The following is a 19,303-nucleotide window of genomic DNA, read 5'->3' on the forward strand; positions in this document are numbered from 1 at the left end:
ATGCAATTTTATCTAACACTGAAAGGTCATTGCAAGGTCACCTTCATTGGGATATCATAAGGTTCTCCCAAAACTCTAATTTAGGAAGTAAGGGGAAGAGAGAAGGATTTAAACTGGTGGAGGCATACGACCCCGGTATCTGGGGAAAACAAATTTAATTAATCTAACAGTCTACACAAAAAAAATAATGACTAATTACGCTGGAACTGTGTGTTCTTACTAGTTTTCTCCCTATTATTATAACACTTTTGGGCTGGTATCTACCCAGTGTGTAAAATATTTGTTGCAGTATAGAACTCTATAACCCCGGGTTATAGATCCAAACTGTAAGGTGCTACCTATTCACCCATATGCATATTCATTTGCTCATTAGTACAGAATAGTGAACCTCAATATCAAAGCATGACTTAAATTATGCGGCTGTGAGATTCATTAGAGGTAACTTCAGCAAAAACTAACACAAGTTACCCTGAGGCTGGTCATTTCTTTTCCAAAGACAAAATAACTTATTGTATCAATAAAATTAGAACCACAGTGCAGAATTTACATGCATATTATGAACCATACTGTGACGCAGAGTCCTAAAAATGTGCTTTATGTAGAAAAAAAAACTTCACTGCACTCCCTTTTCCAGGCTAATAGAACTAAGTACCCACCTTATTAAAGAAGTATTGAGATTTTCAAAAAGTGAAGCTTTTTTTTAAAATAGTGGTAAAGAATCAGATATATTTGCCCTTGACTGGTAACCAGTCTTTTTCTGTGAACAAACTGAGAGCAATGAAGTAGATTGAATACGCTTCAGGGGCCACAACAAGCCTCAAGCAAACACTAAAAATCTCTGGCAGAATGATTTAAAATCACTAAATGAAACAAAATGAGAACACTTATAGAGCTTGGATCAATTAAAAACTCAACCTTAAAACAATTTGGTAAACCACTAATGTGCTTTGTTGTTATAACAACAGAGAAGGAAAAGTATTTTCAAGCAAGAGTGCGGGTGAGGCTTCAGCGATAGGAAAATAAAACTGGATGTGCAAGCGGGGGTATTTCAGGAAATGTGAAAAAGCCTTGAGCCACCTCTCCTGCTTGAAAATATGTGCAGCGATTTATTGAAACATGTAAAAATACAAGAAAATACAGTATATAACTCTGCAAATACAGATCGTAAAACTCTAACGAGCTTGAAAATCAATATTTGGTATGACCACCTTTATTCTTCATGACAGCCTGAACTCTCTTGCTCAAGTTTTCTTGTCGTTTCTTCAGGAATAGTTCTCCAGGCTTTTTGAAGGGCATTCAAAACTCTTCTTTGGATGTTGGCTGCCTTTTGTTCTGTTCACTGTACAGACGATCCTACACTGCTTCAAAAATGTTGAGCTCTGGGCTCAGGCGAGGCCAATCCATGACTGATGGCAATCCATTGTGTGTTTTTCTCTTCAGGTATGCTTTTGCTGCATTGTCACTGTGTTTGGGATCATTGTCATGAAAATGAAGCTCTTGCCAATCTGACACTTTCCAGATGGTATTGCATGGTAGATCAAAATCTGATGGTGCTCTTCTCTGTTTATAATTCCATCAATTTTGATAAGATCGTTAACACCACTGGCTGAAATACAACCCCGAACCATGATGGCTGTAAGAGACTATATATATATATATATTTGAAATTTGGATTCATTACTCCACAAGACTTGGTGCCATTGTTTTTTTAGTCTAATTCTTGTGTAATTTAGCATACCTCAGGCTTTCCTCTCTGTTTGTCTTCCTTAAGAATGGCTTGTTGACAGCCATGCGTCTACTTGATAAGGCTTTAGTAAACAGTAGATCAACTGGATCAACTGAAGGGCCAGATGCACCTCACAATTCTTTCCTGTTTGTTAAGAGCATGGCTTTCAGTTATACCAGGTTTTTGGCTAATCGCTCGTTCTATGCCTGTCAAACTTTTATTGTTGCCGTTTTTCATGAATTTGAAGAAATGGGAACAAATTATGGCTGCTAGTAACAAAGTCCCTGAAGGTACTGTTTAAAAAGTGGTTCTCTGCTAAGTTTTTTGTTATGTGTAGACACGCCACCAGTTCATTTCTTGAGTTAGGTTCCTTTTTAAGATTGAATGATTCCCAGGTCAATGCCAAGTAACTTAACAAAGAAAACATTTATCTGAAAATGGTCAGGTACAAGGACTGGATTGAAAATGAGTGAAAAAGCAGCCAATGTCCAAAGAAAAACTTTGGAAGACCCTCATGAAGCTCGAAGAACTATTGTTAAATGCCACTTTAAAAAGGAGAAGAAATTCTGTACAAAGAAATGAGAGGGAACGTTTGCACTGTACTTCTCTGTGAAAATGTAATTGACCTTGATTTAAAGAATAACATCCAAGAAGGTTTCGTTTTTACTAATATTTAGGAAGTAGGACTTTGCCAGTTATTGAAATGTTAAAATGTGAAATTTAGTGACCAGTACAAACCTTCTGAAGCTTCTCTGTTGTCTCTCTTCAAAACAGAACTGAATGTGACTGAAGGCAATGTGATTACCTCACCGTTAAAGACCGTGTTGCTCGTGAGCTAAGTCTAATTAATATTAGCTTTTTTCCCCCTTGTCTGCTGTCTGGGATGGTAACCTCAAGCAGCAGTCTGTCTTGTGCTGTGGTCTGGTAAATGACTCTGAATTGCTTCCTGGCACTACCAAAAACATATAAACTCCACAAAGCCTCCCAAAAATAAAACAAAATGTGTTTGTATACTTAGGAGAGATGGAAAAATGTGGTTATCAGAATTGGGTAAAGTGCTTCGTATAGTAACTCCAGGACCGAAATGGTGTAATCATTTGGCCAGAAGTAATAGTGGGCAAGTGCATGTTAGAAATTGAGTTGCTTTAACATTTAGTCTGCAACGGAAGAATAATGTGGCTTAAACGTTTTTCCAAACAGAATCTTTTTCTGGTCAGTCACATTGTGCTAAATATAAAAATGTCTCCATGTCGTAAACTATTTTCAGGATAAATTTAAAAATAAAAAGTTTCGATTAACAGCAGATCAGACTAGTTGAAAATCTGTGATGCGCATCCAAAGGGTGGATCCCCAGCGGGGACTCAAGGGCAGCTGCAGTACTTCAGGTACATGGTGGAGTACTTACTGTAGGTTGCATAACATATTGTTGATGAGGCATCCACGTACTCTGGACCTGAGGAGAAATATAGAAAATGTAAAATGATGGTGGCAATATAAAATTTTCCTTTGTCTTAGTAAGAGCTGAAACGTATCCCACATAATACAATAAATGCAATTCAAATAGTCCCAATATGTTCAAATACTCTTCAGTCTGTAAGTCTTAAAATGATTGTGCTGGTTTTAATGCACCAAAATGGCTGAACTTTACACAGATTAATTTGTGCCAAAGAATTACTAGAAGAATCTGAAAGTCTGGAGGCAGCCCATCTCCCTCCTGCCTTCCCATTATTGCCGGCAGTACGTTGTGCGTTGAGCCCGTAAAATGAGTCTTTTTCTGTATTATAAGAATATTAAAGCTCTGCCCAGTGCTGTTGGAGCAGGGGTGAAAGGTCAGGGACAGACCTCTAGAGAAGACTCACAAAATACAAAAAGCATTTTTGTTTTAATCTCAGCATAAAACAGAACAAAGAACTTCAACGCTACAACCAGAGGGGAAAAAAAAACCAGTGACAGATATGCATATTTACAAATGTAGATTCAAAAGTTAAAGAGATGGAGAAACAGTGACAGTGGAAACTATAAAGAAACCGGAGGAATGGACGATGAACAAACAGAGCTTTTATGCTGGAGAGAGGAATTAGACAGCTTGTAGCAGACAAACACACAGACTGGCCACTGATCCTGGTAAAATGATTAGATTAAACAAAGACAAACATGGAATAATCTGCTGTAAGAGCAATCAATCCTCTGAGCCAACCCAAATGCGTGATTTGGATCCATACCTAAACAAGCCTGATATTCTATAACGCGGTGCCAAGTCTGCTTGTTTATACACGGCAATATTTGTTCTCCCCAGCTGAATGGGACAGCAGATAGACACAGAGAAAGCTTATATTTAATCACTTGTCTTCTGCATTTTCTAACTAAGATATTGCATGACCGTCATGTGATTATTGCAACAAGAAAGGATGGCTTTACACTGGGCTTAAGGAAAAAATCGTGAGAGAATCATGGTGAAATCTTTGCTGGGTAAATAAAAAAAGCCAGTCTTACATATACTAACGTGAGGGAGGCTCACTCACAATTTATCTGAAGCAACCAAAGATGAAAAAGTCCAAACCTGAACCGATAAGAACACAGTGAACACAATGGGAGGCTAGTCCAATCCACTGAAAAGAAACAGACAAAGAGACCTCCAACATATTTACTTCATAATCTCAGCTTCCTTTTCAATTTTGTTCAAAGCCCTTACGTCAGATCTTTACAGCCTCCTCAGGTGTTGTACAGATTCTTATATTATTAGATTAATCTCAATTCAATTCAGTTTTATTTATACAGTGCCAAATCACAATAACAGTTGCCTCAAGGCACTTTATATTGTAGGTAGACCCTACATTAATACATATCATATGACCCCCTATGAGCAAGCACTTTGGCGACAGTGGGAAGGAAAAACTCCCTTTTCACAGGAAGAAACCTCCGGCAGAACCAGGCGCGGGGAGGGGCGGGGCCATCTGCTGCGACCGGTCGGGGTGAGAGAAGGAAGACGGGATAAAAGCACCTCTCAAACAGTGCAATGTACAGCAATGTTGTAATGTGTTTCCTGATAGCTGAAAATGTTGTAATGCACTGATAATGTGTCCTCTGGGTTTGTTTGGATGCTGAGAGATAAGTCCCAGTTTGCCAGCTGTGAGACAGTTGTGTTCACTCATTTTTTTACTTTTGGAACCAAACACTACCATCTTAGGTTCGTGAAAAGACTGTAGTTTAGTCCAAGTTAACAGCAGATATATGACAAATGTGTTTATCTGTGGGATGTTAAAAACAGCAAAAGGGCTGATGAGTTACAGCATTAACCACTTCAGCAGGACTTCACTCCCAGACATCTCCCAGATAAAAATAAACCAGAAAGCCAGAGACTGATCTGTTATCAGGCAGGAAAGAACATGAGGGAAAACGTGCTAAGTTGCTAAGTGTAACACAAAATATAAAGAGATCCAAATGACTGCTTTTGAAGATTAGAGTTAACTGACTCGACCTGAGCTGGCTTTTCCCCAAAGCACCAAATTACAGCTTTTACAGAGTTGCTCAGAATTACAGCAGGTAGAGTAATTCTACATGAACATTAGTTTAACTGTGAGTGAAGGGTAAAATGTGCACAACCTAAGAAGCTCCCTACCTCTGGCTGAACTTCACAGCTTATATTATAATTTAAAAGAGCCTGTCAGCCAACAGGCCAAAAAGCCGGTAAGTCAGTTGTCGAGCTGCATGGTCAGCCAGCTGGCCCTCGTTCCAACCAGTCACACGTAAACCCAAACAGCCAGCCAGTTAGCTAGTTAGTAAGCCTGCCAGCCCCGCGTCCTATCAGCCAGCCACATATTTAGTCAGCCAGTGAGCCAGTCTGTATAAGCAGTGATGTAAACCAGGCTCACGGCTGGCTGGCGGTACTCGTTGAAATCTTGGTAGCGATCTGGCCTGGACTGTCTCCTGTCATGCGGATCATCAAAGTCGTTTTTTCCAGGAAATGAATCCAATCGTTATTGAGGAGCCAAGCATAAAGAACGCCAGAGTACCGCTGTTGGTATGGGTCATTTGCAGATCTGATAAATCAATTCTATCAAAAGCTCCAAAATATCAACGCGACACAAACATAAAAGGAGGAATGACACATACAGTCATTTCTGCGCACCTTGAGATTTTCATTACAAAGGCAATACTTTTCATCATAAAAGGAAGTGATTTCCTTTTGTCTTGCATATATATCTGCCTGGCTTGTCTTCTCCTTCTTTCTTCCCCGTGCCTCTTTGTACTTGAGCAGAAGATGAAGGACTCACCTTCCTGCCGTGACTGGCTGAAGGGCAATATTACAGGAAGCGGCGGCAGAGCTGCCCGATATTGAAACTGTGAGGATTAATATTCCTCAAAAGCCTGGCCATTGTTTTTGATAAATCAATTTGGGAAGCCTTCCGAGAGCGGATTAGAGGCGCGCCCTGGCCCACTTTTCTCCCTCCTTCTCTCTCCTCTGCCCCTCCACCACAGGTACTGGACCAGAGTTTTAATCAAGCGTGCCTCAAAGACGGGCGCCGCAACCTTCAGCAACACCCCTCCTCTGCCCACCCAGCCGTGCCATCGCCATCACCTAAACCTACTCTTTCTCTCTCTCTCTCTCTCCATCTGTCTCTTCTATTTTCTTATCTATCCTTCATCTCCTTTCTCCTGCTCTCTATCCTCGTCTTTCTGTCTCTGCATACCAAACAGAGGCGATGTTAAACGATAGTGTCTGATCGAGAGGGCACAGTGGCAGCGTCTCTTGATGTTTAGATTCGGCAAAGGGTGTTGCATGAAATGCGCAGTGACGGAAAATAGTTAGCGCTCCTGACATATCACAGGGCCAATTTTTACGATCCCGCTCTGTTCTGTTGCATTACTCCACTGATCGCAGCAGTGAGGAATGCAAACGTTCGCTCTGGAAGTGGAAGGACTGGTGCTGAAGCTAGGAAAATAAAATAAAAAGAGATCAAGAGAGGGAACAAAAGAGGTTTGGACTACAGGAGAGAGGAAACTGTTTCTTTTTCCTAGATACTTTCATTCTTGATGGGTGTGTTTCTTTTTTTCTACCTTGTCAGCCTTTTTAAAATCCCCTTTTTCTTTGCCGCTTCTGTTCTGATCCCTGCCGTGTTTGCTGCCTACGAAACAGATGTCATCAAGCACAGCTGGAGCATCGAAGAAACAATGAGGGAAGAAGCGAGAGCCTCATGCTGTTTTGAAGCCCATCCCCTCTTTTCCAACCCAAAGTGCACAAAATACACAAAGTATACTCTCATATACATACACACAGAATCTACCCATATTCCAGTGCATTATGGCCCACCTGATATGTGGAAACGGGGGAAGCAGCGATGAAGGGCGTGATGGAGGTCTGTGCGATCATGCGGTTGGTGGCGATGCTGTAAGGCGAGGAGTAGAACCTGAGCCGAAAGGAAAAAGGAACAGAGGAATAGATTTGAGTAACTAACAGTAGAGAGAATACCTAGTTTATTTGCATTGGGTGGTTCCATGTTACGAGGCTATTAAACGACTTTAATAGAAACATCTGAAAAATGTACAAGACTATTGAGTAATACAGAATATTTGGTATGCCTCAAATCTTGCATTAATGACACTTGTAAGTGAGCAGCAGGGACTCCTCAAGGCTGCGCAAACAGGAACGTAAATTCAGTTGCGCTTAATGCTCAGGAGGGCTGAGGTCAGGTGACTGTAGAGGGAAGTCCATGACAGTCAGTACTGCTTGATTGGCCTGAAAGGTAATTTCTTCAAAGCTTCGAGGTGTGCTGGGAGTCATTACCCTTCTCCACACAGCTGGAAACCAGAGGGTGTGCATATGTCTACAGAAAGGACTGCAGCTTCTAAGTGGACGGGGTGTGGTTCGTTTAGTATAGGCGTCCAACTCTGGAGCAGACAAACATCCTCTGACTCGATTACGTCCACTGCATTGTTGACTGTATGTCTGATGCAAGGAATATTCTCCTACTGCCTTACATAAAAATGAATCCATCAGTAAAATGAACTTGTCCATTCTCCATGGTAAGATATATGGTATATGCTCATTCACAACTTGGCCTTGTTTCCCTCTTCATCCTCTTCAAACTGCTATTAAACAGCCGTCTGTGTTGCTTTTCTATTTCTCAGTGAGGCAAGCTTGATGTGTCACTCTTCTCATGGTGTGGTTTCTTTTGGTCTGCTTGCTTAAACTTTAGTTTCAACTTCTGAATATTTGGCTTAGTTCTCATACTGGAATTTACTTAATAGAGCAATAATAATACGCTGGACAGCTGATGGACGGCCATATCTGCAACGGATTACCGATGCACTCAACACTGGGATATAGTCAAGGAAATCTTTTTCTGTGTACTTGGAGACCTTCTTTGTGTAATTGAAAGACTTTATTTTAATGCTGAACATCTAAAGGTGCTGAATCTCCCCGAGATCCCCTGGGAGGTTAAGCGGGATGTCCAACAGTCTCAGCAACAATTGATGAAAATCATAATACTGGCCAAGGACAGGCCAACACTAATTCTGTAACGAGCCTTGAAATCACTACATACAGCATCAACGGCGACCACATTATAGTTTGACTTTAACGGTCCGGTGTTGTGAAAATGTGAGTCAAACACCAGCAGCTCAAAAACAGAGTTTTCATTGTTTTATTATCCATGTCAGATTGTGCAAAATGTAAAATGATTTCAATGAATGTGAATGACACATAAAAGTGATGTTGTGTAGTTTGCTTAGTAGTTTGGAAACTTTGGCAGCTTGATTAAATATAAAAGGTCAGTTTATGACAAAGGAAGGAGCTACATTAGTTTTCACCCAACGCTGGGATCGTGTGCAGTGTTTCAGTTTTTCTAAACGTCTTTTTGCTTTTGGTTTCTGAAAGTATACAGTTACATTTTATGCAAATATTAACACTGAGGAGGACATGTAAATTAAGTCCCTCAATAATATATATATGCATTAATTATGGGTAATTTGCATTATAATTATATACAGCACTAAATTCACCAATTTGAATTTGAACTATTTATGTACCTGTAAGAAATGTAAAGTAGCATTTTTTTAAACTATGCATTACGTTTTTTGTTTTACGTTATTTTTCTTCTTTTCTAGAGAATGATTATTTATGTATATTGTTTTTATTGCCCTCTAAAAAATCTGGTTCAAGGTGCTGAGAGCGACACATTTTTCTCTTTCTCTCGCAGTTTTGTATCTTTGGGATCATAAGTTGAGGGATTTATACTGAAGTAGGCTTTTACATTGCAGGGCGTATGTAATGAGTGATGCTATTCATCCAGTGTTGTGTTTTGGTTGAGACTGACTCACTGGAGGATAAGTGGTTTAGGAAGTGGGAGTGAGGTGCTTCCTGTGAATGACTGAGGACAGAGGGAGATAAAGGGGAGCCTCAGCATTCTCCTTCCTGTCTCAGCACCGTGGGGAAAAATGAAACATGATGCCGGGTCATTTATTTCCACAGCACCATGACATGAAGACACACATATCTGAGTATCCAAAGACACACACACACACACACACACACACATACACACACACACACACACACACACACACACACACACACACACACACACACACACACACACACACACACACACACACACACACACACTCGCCATTTCTCACCTGACCTCACCAGTGAAAACCGATATCTGAACTCCATATAGATTTCCTTAATCAAACAGTAACAAAGTGCAGACACTACATTAATCTTTGTGTATGACAGTAGTATCGACTGGGGTTCTATGAGCCAGGAGGCGAGTGTATTAGCTGGTGCCAAGGATAGATCAAGTCTTACCCATTCTGCATTGCAGCAGGATCATATGTTAACGCCATGCCAGTCTGAAAGAGAAAAAACAACAACAAATTATACGGCCTATCAAGATTCATACAGTATGGGAAGTAATATTAAAATGCTGAAGCAAAAGAAAATGTGACAACTTGTCCTACATTACCACCTTTTATATCAGTTTTTTCAGTGTGACAATGTAGTGTCATCTGCTGTAGTAAAAAGGAGAAGGCAACAAAAGCAATCAATCTCACTCTAAGTGAGAAGCCAGTTTCTGATATTTACTGACAGACAATAATTAGGAATGGCGATTTGCAGCGAAGCAGCAAAACACACAGAAAGAAGTGGTCAACACTTTTGTTTTAAGCCTACTTTTCAATAATGACCTAAACAAAGCCAAAGAGAAGACTGTGGCTGGAACACAGTTTGATCAATGTCTTGTCCTTCTTTTTTACAAAAGATGTTCTTCCATAAATTTGGTGACATGATTTCAAGCTGCATTTAACCCTTTTAAAGTGTCTCTTATTTATATGTTTATATGTTGTCGTAAGTCGGACACTGATGGCTTTGCTGATCGAACGTACTTCTGTGAAATACAGTTAGAGCCATAATTTGTTGGACAAAAATATAATTTTTGTAGTTTTAACTTTATAGACCACCACAATTATTTAATTGTATAGGACTTAAGTGCAGACTTTGAACTCTAATTCAAGGGGTTTTACAAAGTTGTTGCATAAACGCAGTTTTCAAGGCCACATGAGGCTTACTCTGTTATTATTCAATAACAAATGAAACAGACATAATATCTGAAGTTGAGCGAGGCCATCCTCATAATCAAAAACTACAATAAATCTATCAGACAGACAGCAGAAACATTAGGAGTGGTACATTCTTAAAAAGAAGGAACGCACTTGGCCAGAGCAAAAGGTCTGAAAGACCACACAACAAAGTGTATGATGACAGAGGCACTTCCACAGCTGCTGAAAAACAACATCAAACATCTAACCAAGCCAAGAACACTCAAGGTAATAGGTGTATTTTTTGTCAAGGTCTACAATCAACACAAATGTAAATGCAGAGAGTTTACAACAAGCCACTGATTACGCTCAAGAACAGGAAGGCCAGATTAGGATTTGCCAAAAAAACATCTAAAAGAGGCTGCACAGTTGTGGAAAAATTCTTTGGACAGATGAAACCAATATGGAAAAATACAGACAAGGAGAGAAACCGCCGAATCCAAAGCATACATGTGTCATGCTGTAATTCCTAAACAGTCCATGCGAAATTTTTGTGAAATTCCTTGATGTAAAGTTGAATGTTTGCCCTTCAATTGCATTATAATTGTTTGATTTCACGTTCACTGTGGTGATGCACAGAGGCAAAACTATATAAATCACGTCTTTGTCCAGCTAAGTATTCAAGAAGGTCACAGAGTAATTTTCTGTACATTTAACCACTTCTGCTACCTCTAAATCACAGTGTTTTCCCCGTACGGGCTACTTGTATGTCACCTGTACGTCAAAGGCAATGCTGTTGATATACTCCTGCACTATTGTGACCAAGATAATTTGCTGTACATTTATTGTACTCGAAGAATAACTTGATTAAGATCCTGATTGTTTTTGTCCAAAACAAATGAAATCAAATCCAAATCATCTCATTTCAAAGTGGAAAAACTGACAAATGACAAAGCCAATGTGAGGGAAAGCTTAGTCAATAGGACAAAGTGAATTAGTATCGAAGACGCGCTTTTCTATTTCAACCACGTATCATCGTGTTTTTATGAATGAGAGGAAATAAAGAAATGGCCTTTGGAGAGAAAAGAGAATGAGTGGAAAACTGAGTTCCTTGTTGTGATGGTGTGTGTACACGTGTCTAGGTAAGTGTGTGACAGCAAACCTATCCATGAGTGTGTGTCTGCGTGTGATTGTGTGAGGCCCTTTTTTAGAGTCCAGGAGAGAAACCTGTGTGCCGCAATCCTTCATCTGCATTCCTGAAGGTTCTCTCCCCCCGAGGAGAGCTAATCCGATTTCTTTTAACAGGAGGCTGCTGAGGATGGCAGATTTCATCAGCATACACACATGCACACACTACACATTTACACACACACACTCATTTTTTGCCCTTCCTTTCCCTCACTTTGCCCTCCCTCCCACTCCTTTTCTTCTTCAACATCTTGTGTTCTCCTTTCTCTCTCTCCGTTCCTCACTCCCCTCATCTCTTAATCTACCCCTCCCATCTTCCTGTAAGTCTTTTGCCCTTGTTCCCCCAGAGGGCTACCTACACTGAGCTATACAGTTAAGGGAATAGTGGCTCAGAGGTCCAAGGGGATCAGTGAGCCTGGACCGAGCCCTCGAGAGTGAGCAAAAACACAGACTCTCCACCAAATGACAATGTCCTTGCTTAAACTAGGGATGTGTAGGGATCCAGGCATGGACGGACCTTTGTGTCTAATTTTGTGTATTTACACAACTGGTTGTAAAAGGCTTTCAGAGACGTTTTATATCAAGCTGTAAAGGCCGAATGCAGCCACTCAGTCCATGCGCTTTGTAATTATTTTCTACTTTAAATTTGGTTTTGCATCTGTGAACATCTCTTTCTGTAAATCCATACATGCAAAGGTCTCTGTGCATGTATTTATACTCTCCCTTTACATGAAATCCAAGATCAAGAGAGTTGCATTGCACGCCTGTCAGCATGTTTGCGTGCGCGAATGTGTGTTCCCATGCTCGCTAATAGCAGCGGCAGACATGGCCAGCTGTCTCGGTGAGGCTGATAACTCCCCTAAGTGCTGCCCTTGGTTCCGCGTGTTGATGAATTCCACAGCAGAGAAGCTCCTGACCGGAGGACCCTGCATAGCCAGTGACTGATTACTGATGCAGTTAGCTTTTGGCTCCGTCAAAATGAGAGGAAAGGAAAAGACACAGACAGACTGTGTATCCGTCTTAGCTTGATCCAAGACTGCAGAAAAAAACTTGACTTTAATGCTGTACAGACCCCGTGAACAAAGCTTGGCCCTGATAGAAGCTCCCATGAACAGACCTGACTTTCGAAGACCAAGTGGCCGTTTTTTCATGCTTATGCAGTAAATAAGACTTACTGTACCATGTATTTTCCACTAGAATATGTTCTCCCTTCTATGTAAATGTAAAACGATAAATATGCCCTACTGTACCCACAGTAAAATCCCAAAATGTAGCACAGTGACAGATGGCTCCAAACTCATGAAAAAGCCATAGAGTATGACTCAGTTGTTTCTTTCTGTAGTCAATCATTAATTCAAGTTATCAAGTTTAGCGAGTTGTGAAGAATTATTTTGCATTAATATCATTTCAACTGTGCTCTAGGGTTTACAAAATGAATTATACTAATGTAGTCTCAGTGAAAATGTGAATGCATTTTATCATGGCAATAAAGCAGCTTTTTTTTTTTTTAGCATATTATGTATGAAAATGCATGTATGCAAAATTGTGTTTAACAGAGTTAAAAATGTGAGGACAGCCTACACTAACGGTTTTAAAGACGTCACCTGTTCTTTCCTGTTGCAGAAGTGGTTTTCATACTTATTCTGACACCTGGGCGCCCTTCAGAAGCTGAAAAAGTTCACAACTTTTTAACTCTCAACAACAACAAGAAGGAGGAGCAGCTAAATTTTAGTCTAATAAAAGACAGCTCAACAGCTAGTTGTGTTTATTTTCTTGTGCTTAAATCATATTTTGAAAGCCGTTTTCAAAGATGCACCACAACCCTGAGGCTTTCTAGACATTACCCTGCACAAAAGAATGAAAATGTTTGGCAAACATTAGCCAGTCTTTACACTGCCAGCTTTCTAGTACAAAATCTGTCCAAGAGCATGGATATGGAGCAGTGCAGATAAAAGTGTGAGACCATGTGAACTTCCTTCTGCAGGCAGCTCCTTCGCCTAAACCGAGCTGAATATTTCTAGTAATTAGGACCCAGCTCATCTGATAAATTTCTTGCCGTGTACTGCATAGGAGTAAGGGCAGCTTCGACTCGATTCTCCCAATGTTTTTTGGTGTTCATGAAAACAGCTCCACATCCCCACTCCGTGCCCCAAGGATGACCCGCCAACTCCTTCCAAAAACCACAGGAAAACCAAGTCGAGTCATCGTCTCTGTGTCCTCACACACGCTGACCCGCTCCCTCCCTTAATTTTTTGCCTGCTATACACACATTTGCTTCTTCTGCCTTGTGGCTACACACACAAACACACACAGGGACATCTGTCAAGCTTTCACACAGACTGGAAAGCCGGATGTTTTTTTTTTCATCCACACTCATTCCCCTAGAGTAGGTGCTTGAGAAGTGTGACTTTGAAAGTTTTTATGTGCGTGTGTGTAGGAGTGTGTGTTGGTGTAAAAGAGTTAGGATGTGAAGAGAGAGAGACAGAGAGAGAAGAATGAGCACCCATGGCGCTAGGCGCGCGAATGTGTGGTGGAAGAAAAAAAATGCAGTGACTAATATGCTTGTCAGCATGAGACAGCGAGAGACAGCACTTTCTAGACTCCCACTTTGGGTAGTTTACAAGAAAATCTGTCATATATTTCTCAATCCTCACCACCAGCCACCCTGCAGCACTCAACCCCTTGTAACTCCTGACTGATCATGCAATGTGTTCCCTCTCTCTTAGTCTCAGTGAGTCACTTGCTCTTTCTCTCTCCATATGTTGCTGTGGGATCTGGGAAGACTTCAAACACAGGAAGAGGAGACAGTAGACAAAATGGAAGAGAAAGAAGCTGTGAGGAGGGAGTGTTTAAATATGGGTGGAGGAAAAGGGGGAAGAGTGATGGAAAGCTAAAGATGGCGGTAGAGTGAGATCTATACTGTAGAAGGAGAAGGTAGAGAGACATGTCGGAAGAGACAGTAATGGATGGCGTAGGCTGTTGCTTCGCTTCATCTGTCTGCCACAGGGAGCGGAGTGAGGAATGGCCTCAGTTCTGATAAACAGACTAACATGTGATGGCCATCTCCCATCTCCCCTGCCCACAGCTGATCAATGACCACACAGAGGCACACACATGCTTCTAAGGGCCATCCACTTTATTCTAAGTGTAAATGTACGCAGAATGCACTGCAGTATCACAGTTTTAGATCAACCAGACTTTATCTGCAGGTGATCTGAGTTGCATTGTGATCAATGTTGGCTGTAATGCTTTCCAAAGTAATGCATTACTGTAATCATATTACAGTTCTTCAGTAATGCAGTCATTTACCAGAATTACTGTACTAAACAAAGGTTCATTACAAATTTCTTCTATCAAAACTGTTTGTTTTCCTTAAGTTGATTTCGGTTTGGGTGCAGGGAGGAAGAAAACGGTGGAGGGATGTACAACTTTTGAGGACTGGAAATACCACAGGAAAAGACAAGAGCACGGTGGTAGAGTGCAGACTTCACTAACAACAGAAACAACTGCATTATACAGCTAACACAACACGGGCTCTTTGCAAACATCTGCACAGACAGCATGCTAACAAAAAACTAGCAAAGAGCCCAGAGTGATGTTAAAGCTGAGTGTTTGCAGACTCCCTCAATAATACAGGGATTTTCATCCGCATGTGGAACTGTAGCCTAAGGTTTAAAAACAACTTGTAACTATGTGACAGTACATTTTGGGTAACGCTGGTAACGTTGCAAGTAGTATAACTAATGACTTTCTCTCGGAAATAATCAAGTAACAAACAGCATTATTTTTAAGAAAAGTAACGAGCACCGTATAATGCTTTGAGTAATCACCCAAACATTGGACAGGATGTGACTCACGTGTAAATGCAGTCTGTAGAGAAGAACAGATTTTCTTAAGAAAACTGTAAGGTCACCTAACTCTGGCTGTTGCTGGCATCCCAAGGGAGCTCAGCAAAGACACAGATGTGAAACAAAGCCCATACAGCAGTATACCTTTCCCCGACCCAAGACCTGCCATGAATGATGATAAGTCTGCTGCCTCTGTCTCCCAAATCTTTAAGCAACACTGTATAGCAAAGTCAAGATTATATAGATGCCTATTCTTACCAGATGTAAGCACAAAGGTCTATTATTAGCTCTCAACATCAGCATAATGTATCAAAGCGAATGTTAGGTCAGCAGTCTGTATCATGTTGCTGTTGTTTAACCTCTATATGATGTCGTCTTTACACACCAAACAGTCGTTTTCATATTAAACCACCTCATTCTCAAATACTTTTTTAGCTGGTCTGAGCTTAAAATAGAAAAACTAATTACGCAATCATGCTTTAAGACAATACAAGAAGATATATTTTTTAATTTGCTCTCATTTCTCAAGTCCTTTTCAGAACTGATAAAACAGGGTGGCATTTCTACGATTTCCAAACTTAAAGTTTGACAGAAAATGAAATAAAGCACAAAGGTGCCTTTAAATGCCACAGAATGTACACAGAAAAATGCAGTTCACAAAAAACTGGAGATGAATCAATACAAAAACCAATTATTTATTCTCAAGAGGCTTTAATATTGGATGCATGCAGTGGGTGTAAATCTGCAGAACTTATTTTCTTGGTACAGGGTTCTGGGAAATCTGTTGGAGTGAAATTATGTTCAAACACATAAATTTGATGAGCAGCTTTAAAACAATAAAAACTAAAGTAAACCGAAGCTCAAGTCTCCCTAAACCCACATTTATACCTCACTTTTTGTGGATTGCGGAGGGGAGGAGAGGGTTATGATGCAAAGGAAGGTATGGGACGACAATAGTGAAAGTTTCATGCTGAGACACTTACAGCATCTTTTTTGAATTGAATTTGAAGGACAGAAAACTAAGTAAATATTCTTCTTATGAGCTTTTAGCTCAGCCTCTGGGTGAACTCAGAATTCTTAAGAAACTCTGAGTCTCTAGTTTTTCCTTTTTTCCTCAAGTCTCTTCTTGTTTAAAAAGCCCTGAGATACGCTGAAAACCCAATCTGCTAAAAACTTTACACTAATTAGCAAACATATTTGTCCAAAATGTTCATTTTTAGTGTTGTAATTTCAAAAGTGTAGCAATTAAGGCACAATTATAATCACAGAGAAATCTAAGGACCTGGTAAAGCGAATTAGTAAACATATTTTACAGGCTAATATATCACGTCGAAGGTCAAGTGTCTGTATGCAATGCAAAGAATGCATTATAGCAAAATGAATAAATGTTTGTGTCTATTTAGGCTGCATCCGTCTCCTTTAAAAGGAAGCATCTGATCACTCCCACATACACAGTCATCTCACCGAGCTGACCCTGCCAACCTGTCAATGTGTGGGCCTGAGGGGATGTAGCAATGTGATTTAGGTGAAACACGCTTCATTGGTTTATAGGTGTTAGGCCTGCTGAACATGTGATGGACACACACACACACACACACACACACACACACACACACACACACACACACACACACACACACACACACACACACACACACACACACAGAGCCTGTGTAGGGAATACAACACCTACGTCTTAATGCATGCTCAATAATTCAGTGAAGGAAATCCCGGAAAGTTGATTCTGTTCATCTGGACGAAGTGTTTTCAGTGGGAGGAATGTTTCCTCACTCTTCCAACTGACTTCTTCATTCTCAGCTGACTGCAGCTTTCCTCAACCTTATAAACAGTTCAGTTGCATAACCACCAAAAGTAGCACCATTGACTAACAGTGAGCCATGAGCTCAGTTTCATGATTGTTGTCATGACCATTGGTCGATGGCCATGATAATTGTTCACAGAGACTTGGAGAATGGCTGCAATTCAAGCTTTGTAACACAGTGAAAGATGTAGTCATGGCAAAACACAGAAGAGCTACCTCATCCACCTACAGGCCAGTGGCTATTCCTTCAATGATGAGGACGTGCACACATCCTGGGCAGGTATGGCTCCTGGTTTGAGCGGGGAGTAAAGGAGGCCATTTGAATGTGGAAAGGGAGCAACCATCGCTAAAAAGAGGAGGAGGCAATCTTCTGACAATCATGAATCTGAGCTGAAGAAATCACTTGGATGAGAGATGAAACTGTATCCTCCACCTACTTCTTCACACATACTCACAAACTGCGTCTGCAGCACACACTAAGACGTATGGAGAGTTTTTCTTGAAGGACAAACATTCCATCTTTCCTCCTGTAACTTGCAGTTTCAGCACAATTGTCAGACTGAGCATGTGCAGCTGCACGTGTGTGTGCATTCTGTCTCTTCTATATAGTCCCGTCTAAAGCAGTCGCGTACTTGTCTCCTCTGTTCGTCCTTTCCAGTATATCCTGTTGGTAGTCTAAGAAAAGATTTTAACCTCGTATCTACATGTTACCATACCGTTTCCAGTTTCAGGTTTCCCAGCATTCTGCTGTATGGTGGAAATATATGCACACAGTGAGGCTTGAGATGCAATTTACATGACAGCACATATACATCTGGAGACAATTTGATCGATATGTGGGCTATTTTTCTTTTCTTTTTTTGAAAACATCTCCATACATGATAGTAAATACAAATGGCAGGCGTTAATACTTTACATTCTGCCAGATGTTTTAGCCAACTTCTTCTGATCCCTTGTGAGCAGGGTGGAGCCATTTCTTAGAAATACCACTACCTCAGATGGTCATCTAGAGATGTGGTGCTACAGTAGTTAGTGGAGTGTAAGTGAGCGGTGTTATTTTCTCAACTCATCCGAATAGCAGCTTATATAGTTTTTAGCACATTTACTCAATTTTATTGCTATTTTATTTGTGAATTTAGCTTCCAGGTGAGATAAAATCTATATATATATATAAATATAGTTTAAATCACCAGCAAACCTAAAGGAGGTGTATGTAAAGAGAGGCATTTGCCGAAGAAATCTTTATGTGATTTACTATTTCATGAATTGTGCTACACCAAAACCCTGTGGAAGAGTTTTTTTCCAGTTGCGAGTGAGAAAAATAAACACTGGCGTAACATCTTACCTCGCCTTCTCTGTGCCACGGCCTTCCATTCTGAGGGTACTTGCTCTGGCTTTGGCGTTTCTTCTGCCCTCCGTCGGCAAATTTGCACAACAAAGGCTCCGTGGGAGCTGCAGAGAGAGAAAAGGACAAAATCATGTTAGCAGAAGTGCATTGTGCGACCTTTCCAAAAAGAAAGAAGCCCTTTTGAACTGTGTCCTTTGTCTCTTCTTCTACCACTGCATCTCTTTCTCTCTCTCCTCCCCCCGCTCTGCCTTCCTATGGAGCTCCTACACAAATTCCCAGTCCGGTGATGTTGGCAGGCCCTCCCTATCCTTGCAACGGCTGGCAGCCTATGAAAGAGCATTGCAAGGTATTGTTGAAATAATAATCACAGTAATCGCTCTTGTAAATACCTCTGAGATGGTAACACAGGACCGCTCTGTCAGCCAAAGCTTATTTCTAGAAGGCGTTCCTGTTCCTGACGCATAATCCCTCCGTGTTTTACTGTAACAGCCATCTCCTCTTTTATTTGAAATTTTTATGTCTTTTTCCACTCAGCAGCCATCAGCGTGAGCACCTCACTGGGGTGCATGGTTTGAGAAACGGCTGATATAGACGTTACTGTGCTGTTCTCGGTGCAAACACTAGGGGCAGGCTAAGGGTCCCCGAGATGAAACCGTTACAGAGGATTGACAGATGCTCTAACTTCAGAGCTGGCATCAGCAGAAATAAAGGATGGCTTGAAAATGAAACAGCTGTCATTATACACATTAAAAAAACAAAAAAGAAAAGAGCCCCCTGAAGAGCGACCTCATCTAAGCTGTATCTGCATCAAAAGCCTTTTGTATGCATAATTA

General features: G+C 40.8%; 1 protein-coding gene across 3 annotated transcripts in view; it reads right to left on the reverse strand.

Annotated features, from left to right (window-relative positions):
* Window positions 1-19,303, reverse strand: part of LOC146643618 (RNA-binding motif, single-stranded-interacting protein 3) — a 313,547-nt gene that overhangs the window by 24,790 nt on the left and 269,454 nt on the right. For all 3 annotated transcript variants that reach the window (XM_085395367.1, XM_085395368.1, XM_085395370.1), the window contains 4 exons: window positions 18,468-18,574; window positions 9,537-9,580; window positions 7,038-7,134; window positions 3,132-3,179 (listed from right to left, as the gene is read on the reverse strand). In XM_085395367.1, coding sequence (XP_085251493.1) covers window positions 3,132-3,179; window positions 7,038-7,134; window positions 9,537-9,580; window positions 18,468-18,574 — 296 coding nt within the window. The remainder of the gene's footprint in view (window positions 1-3,131; window positions 3,180-7,037; window positions 7,135-9,536; window positions 9,581-18,467; window positions 18,575-19,303) is intronic.

This window comes from Rhamphochromis longiceps, linkage group LG22, assembly GCF_057381845.1.
Source record: "Rhamphochromis longiceps isolate RC_006_pf linkage group LG22, R_longiceps_female_GT1.1, whole genome shotgun sequence".
NCBI classification, from domain to species: domain Eukaryota; kingdom Metazoa; phylum Chordata; class Actinopteri; order Cichliformes; family Cichlidae; genus Rhamphochromis; species Rhamphochromis longiceps.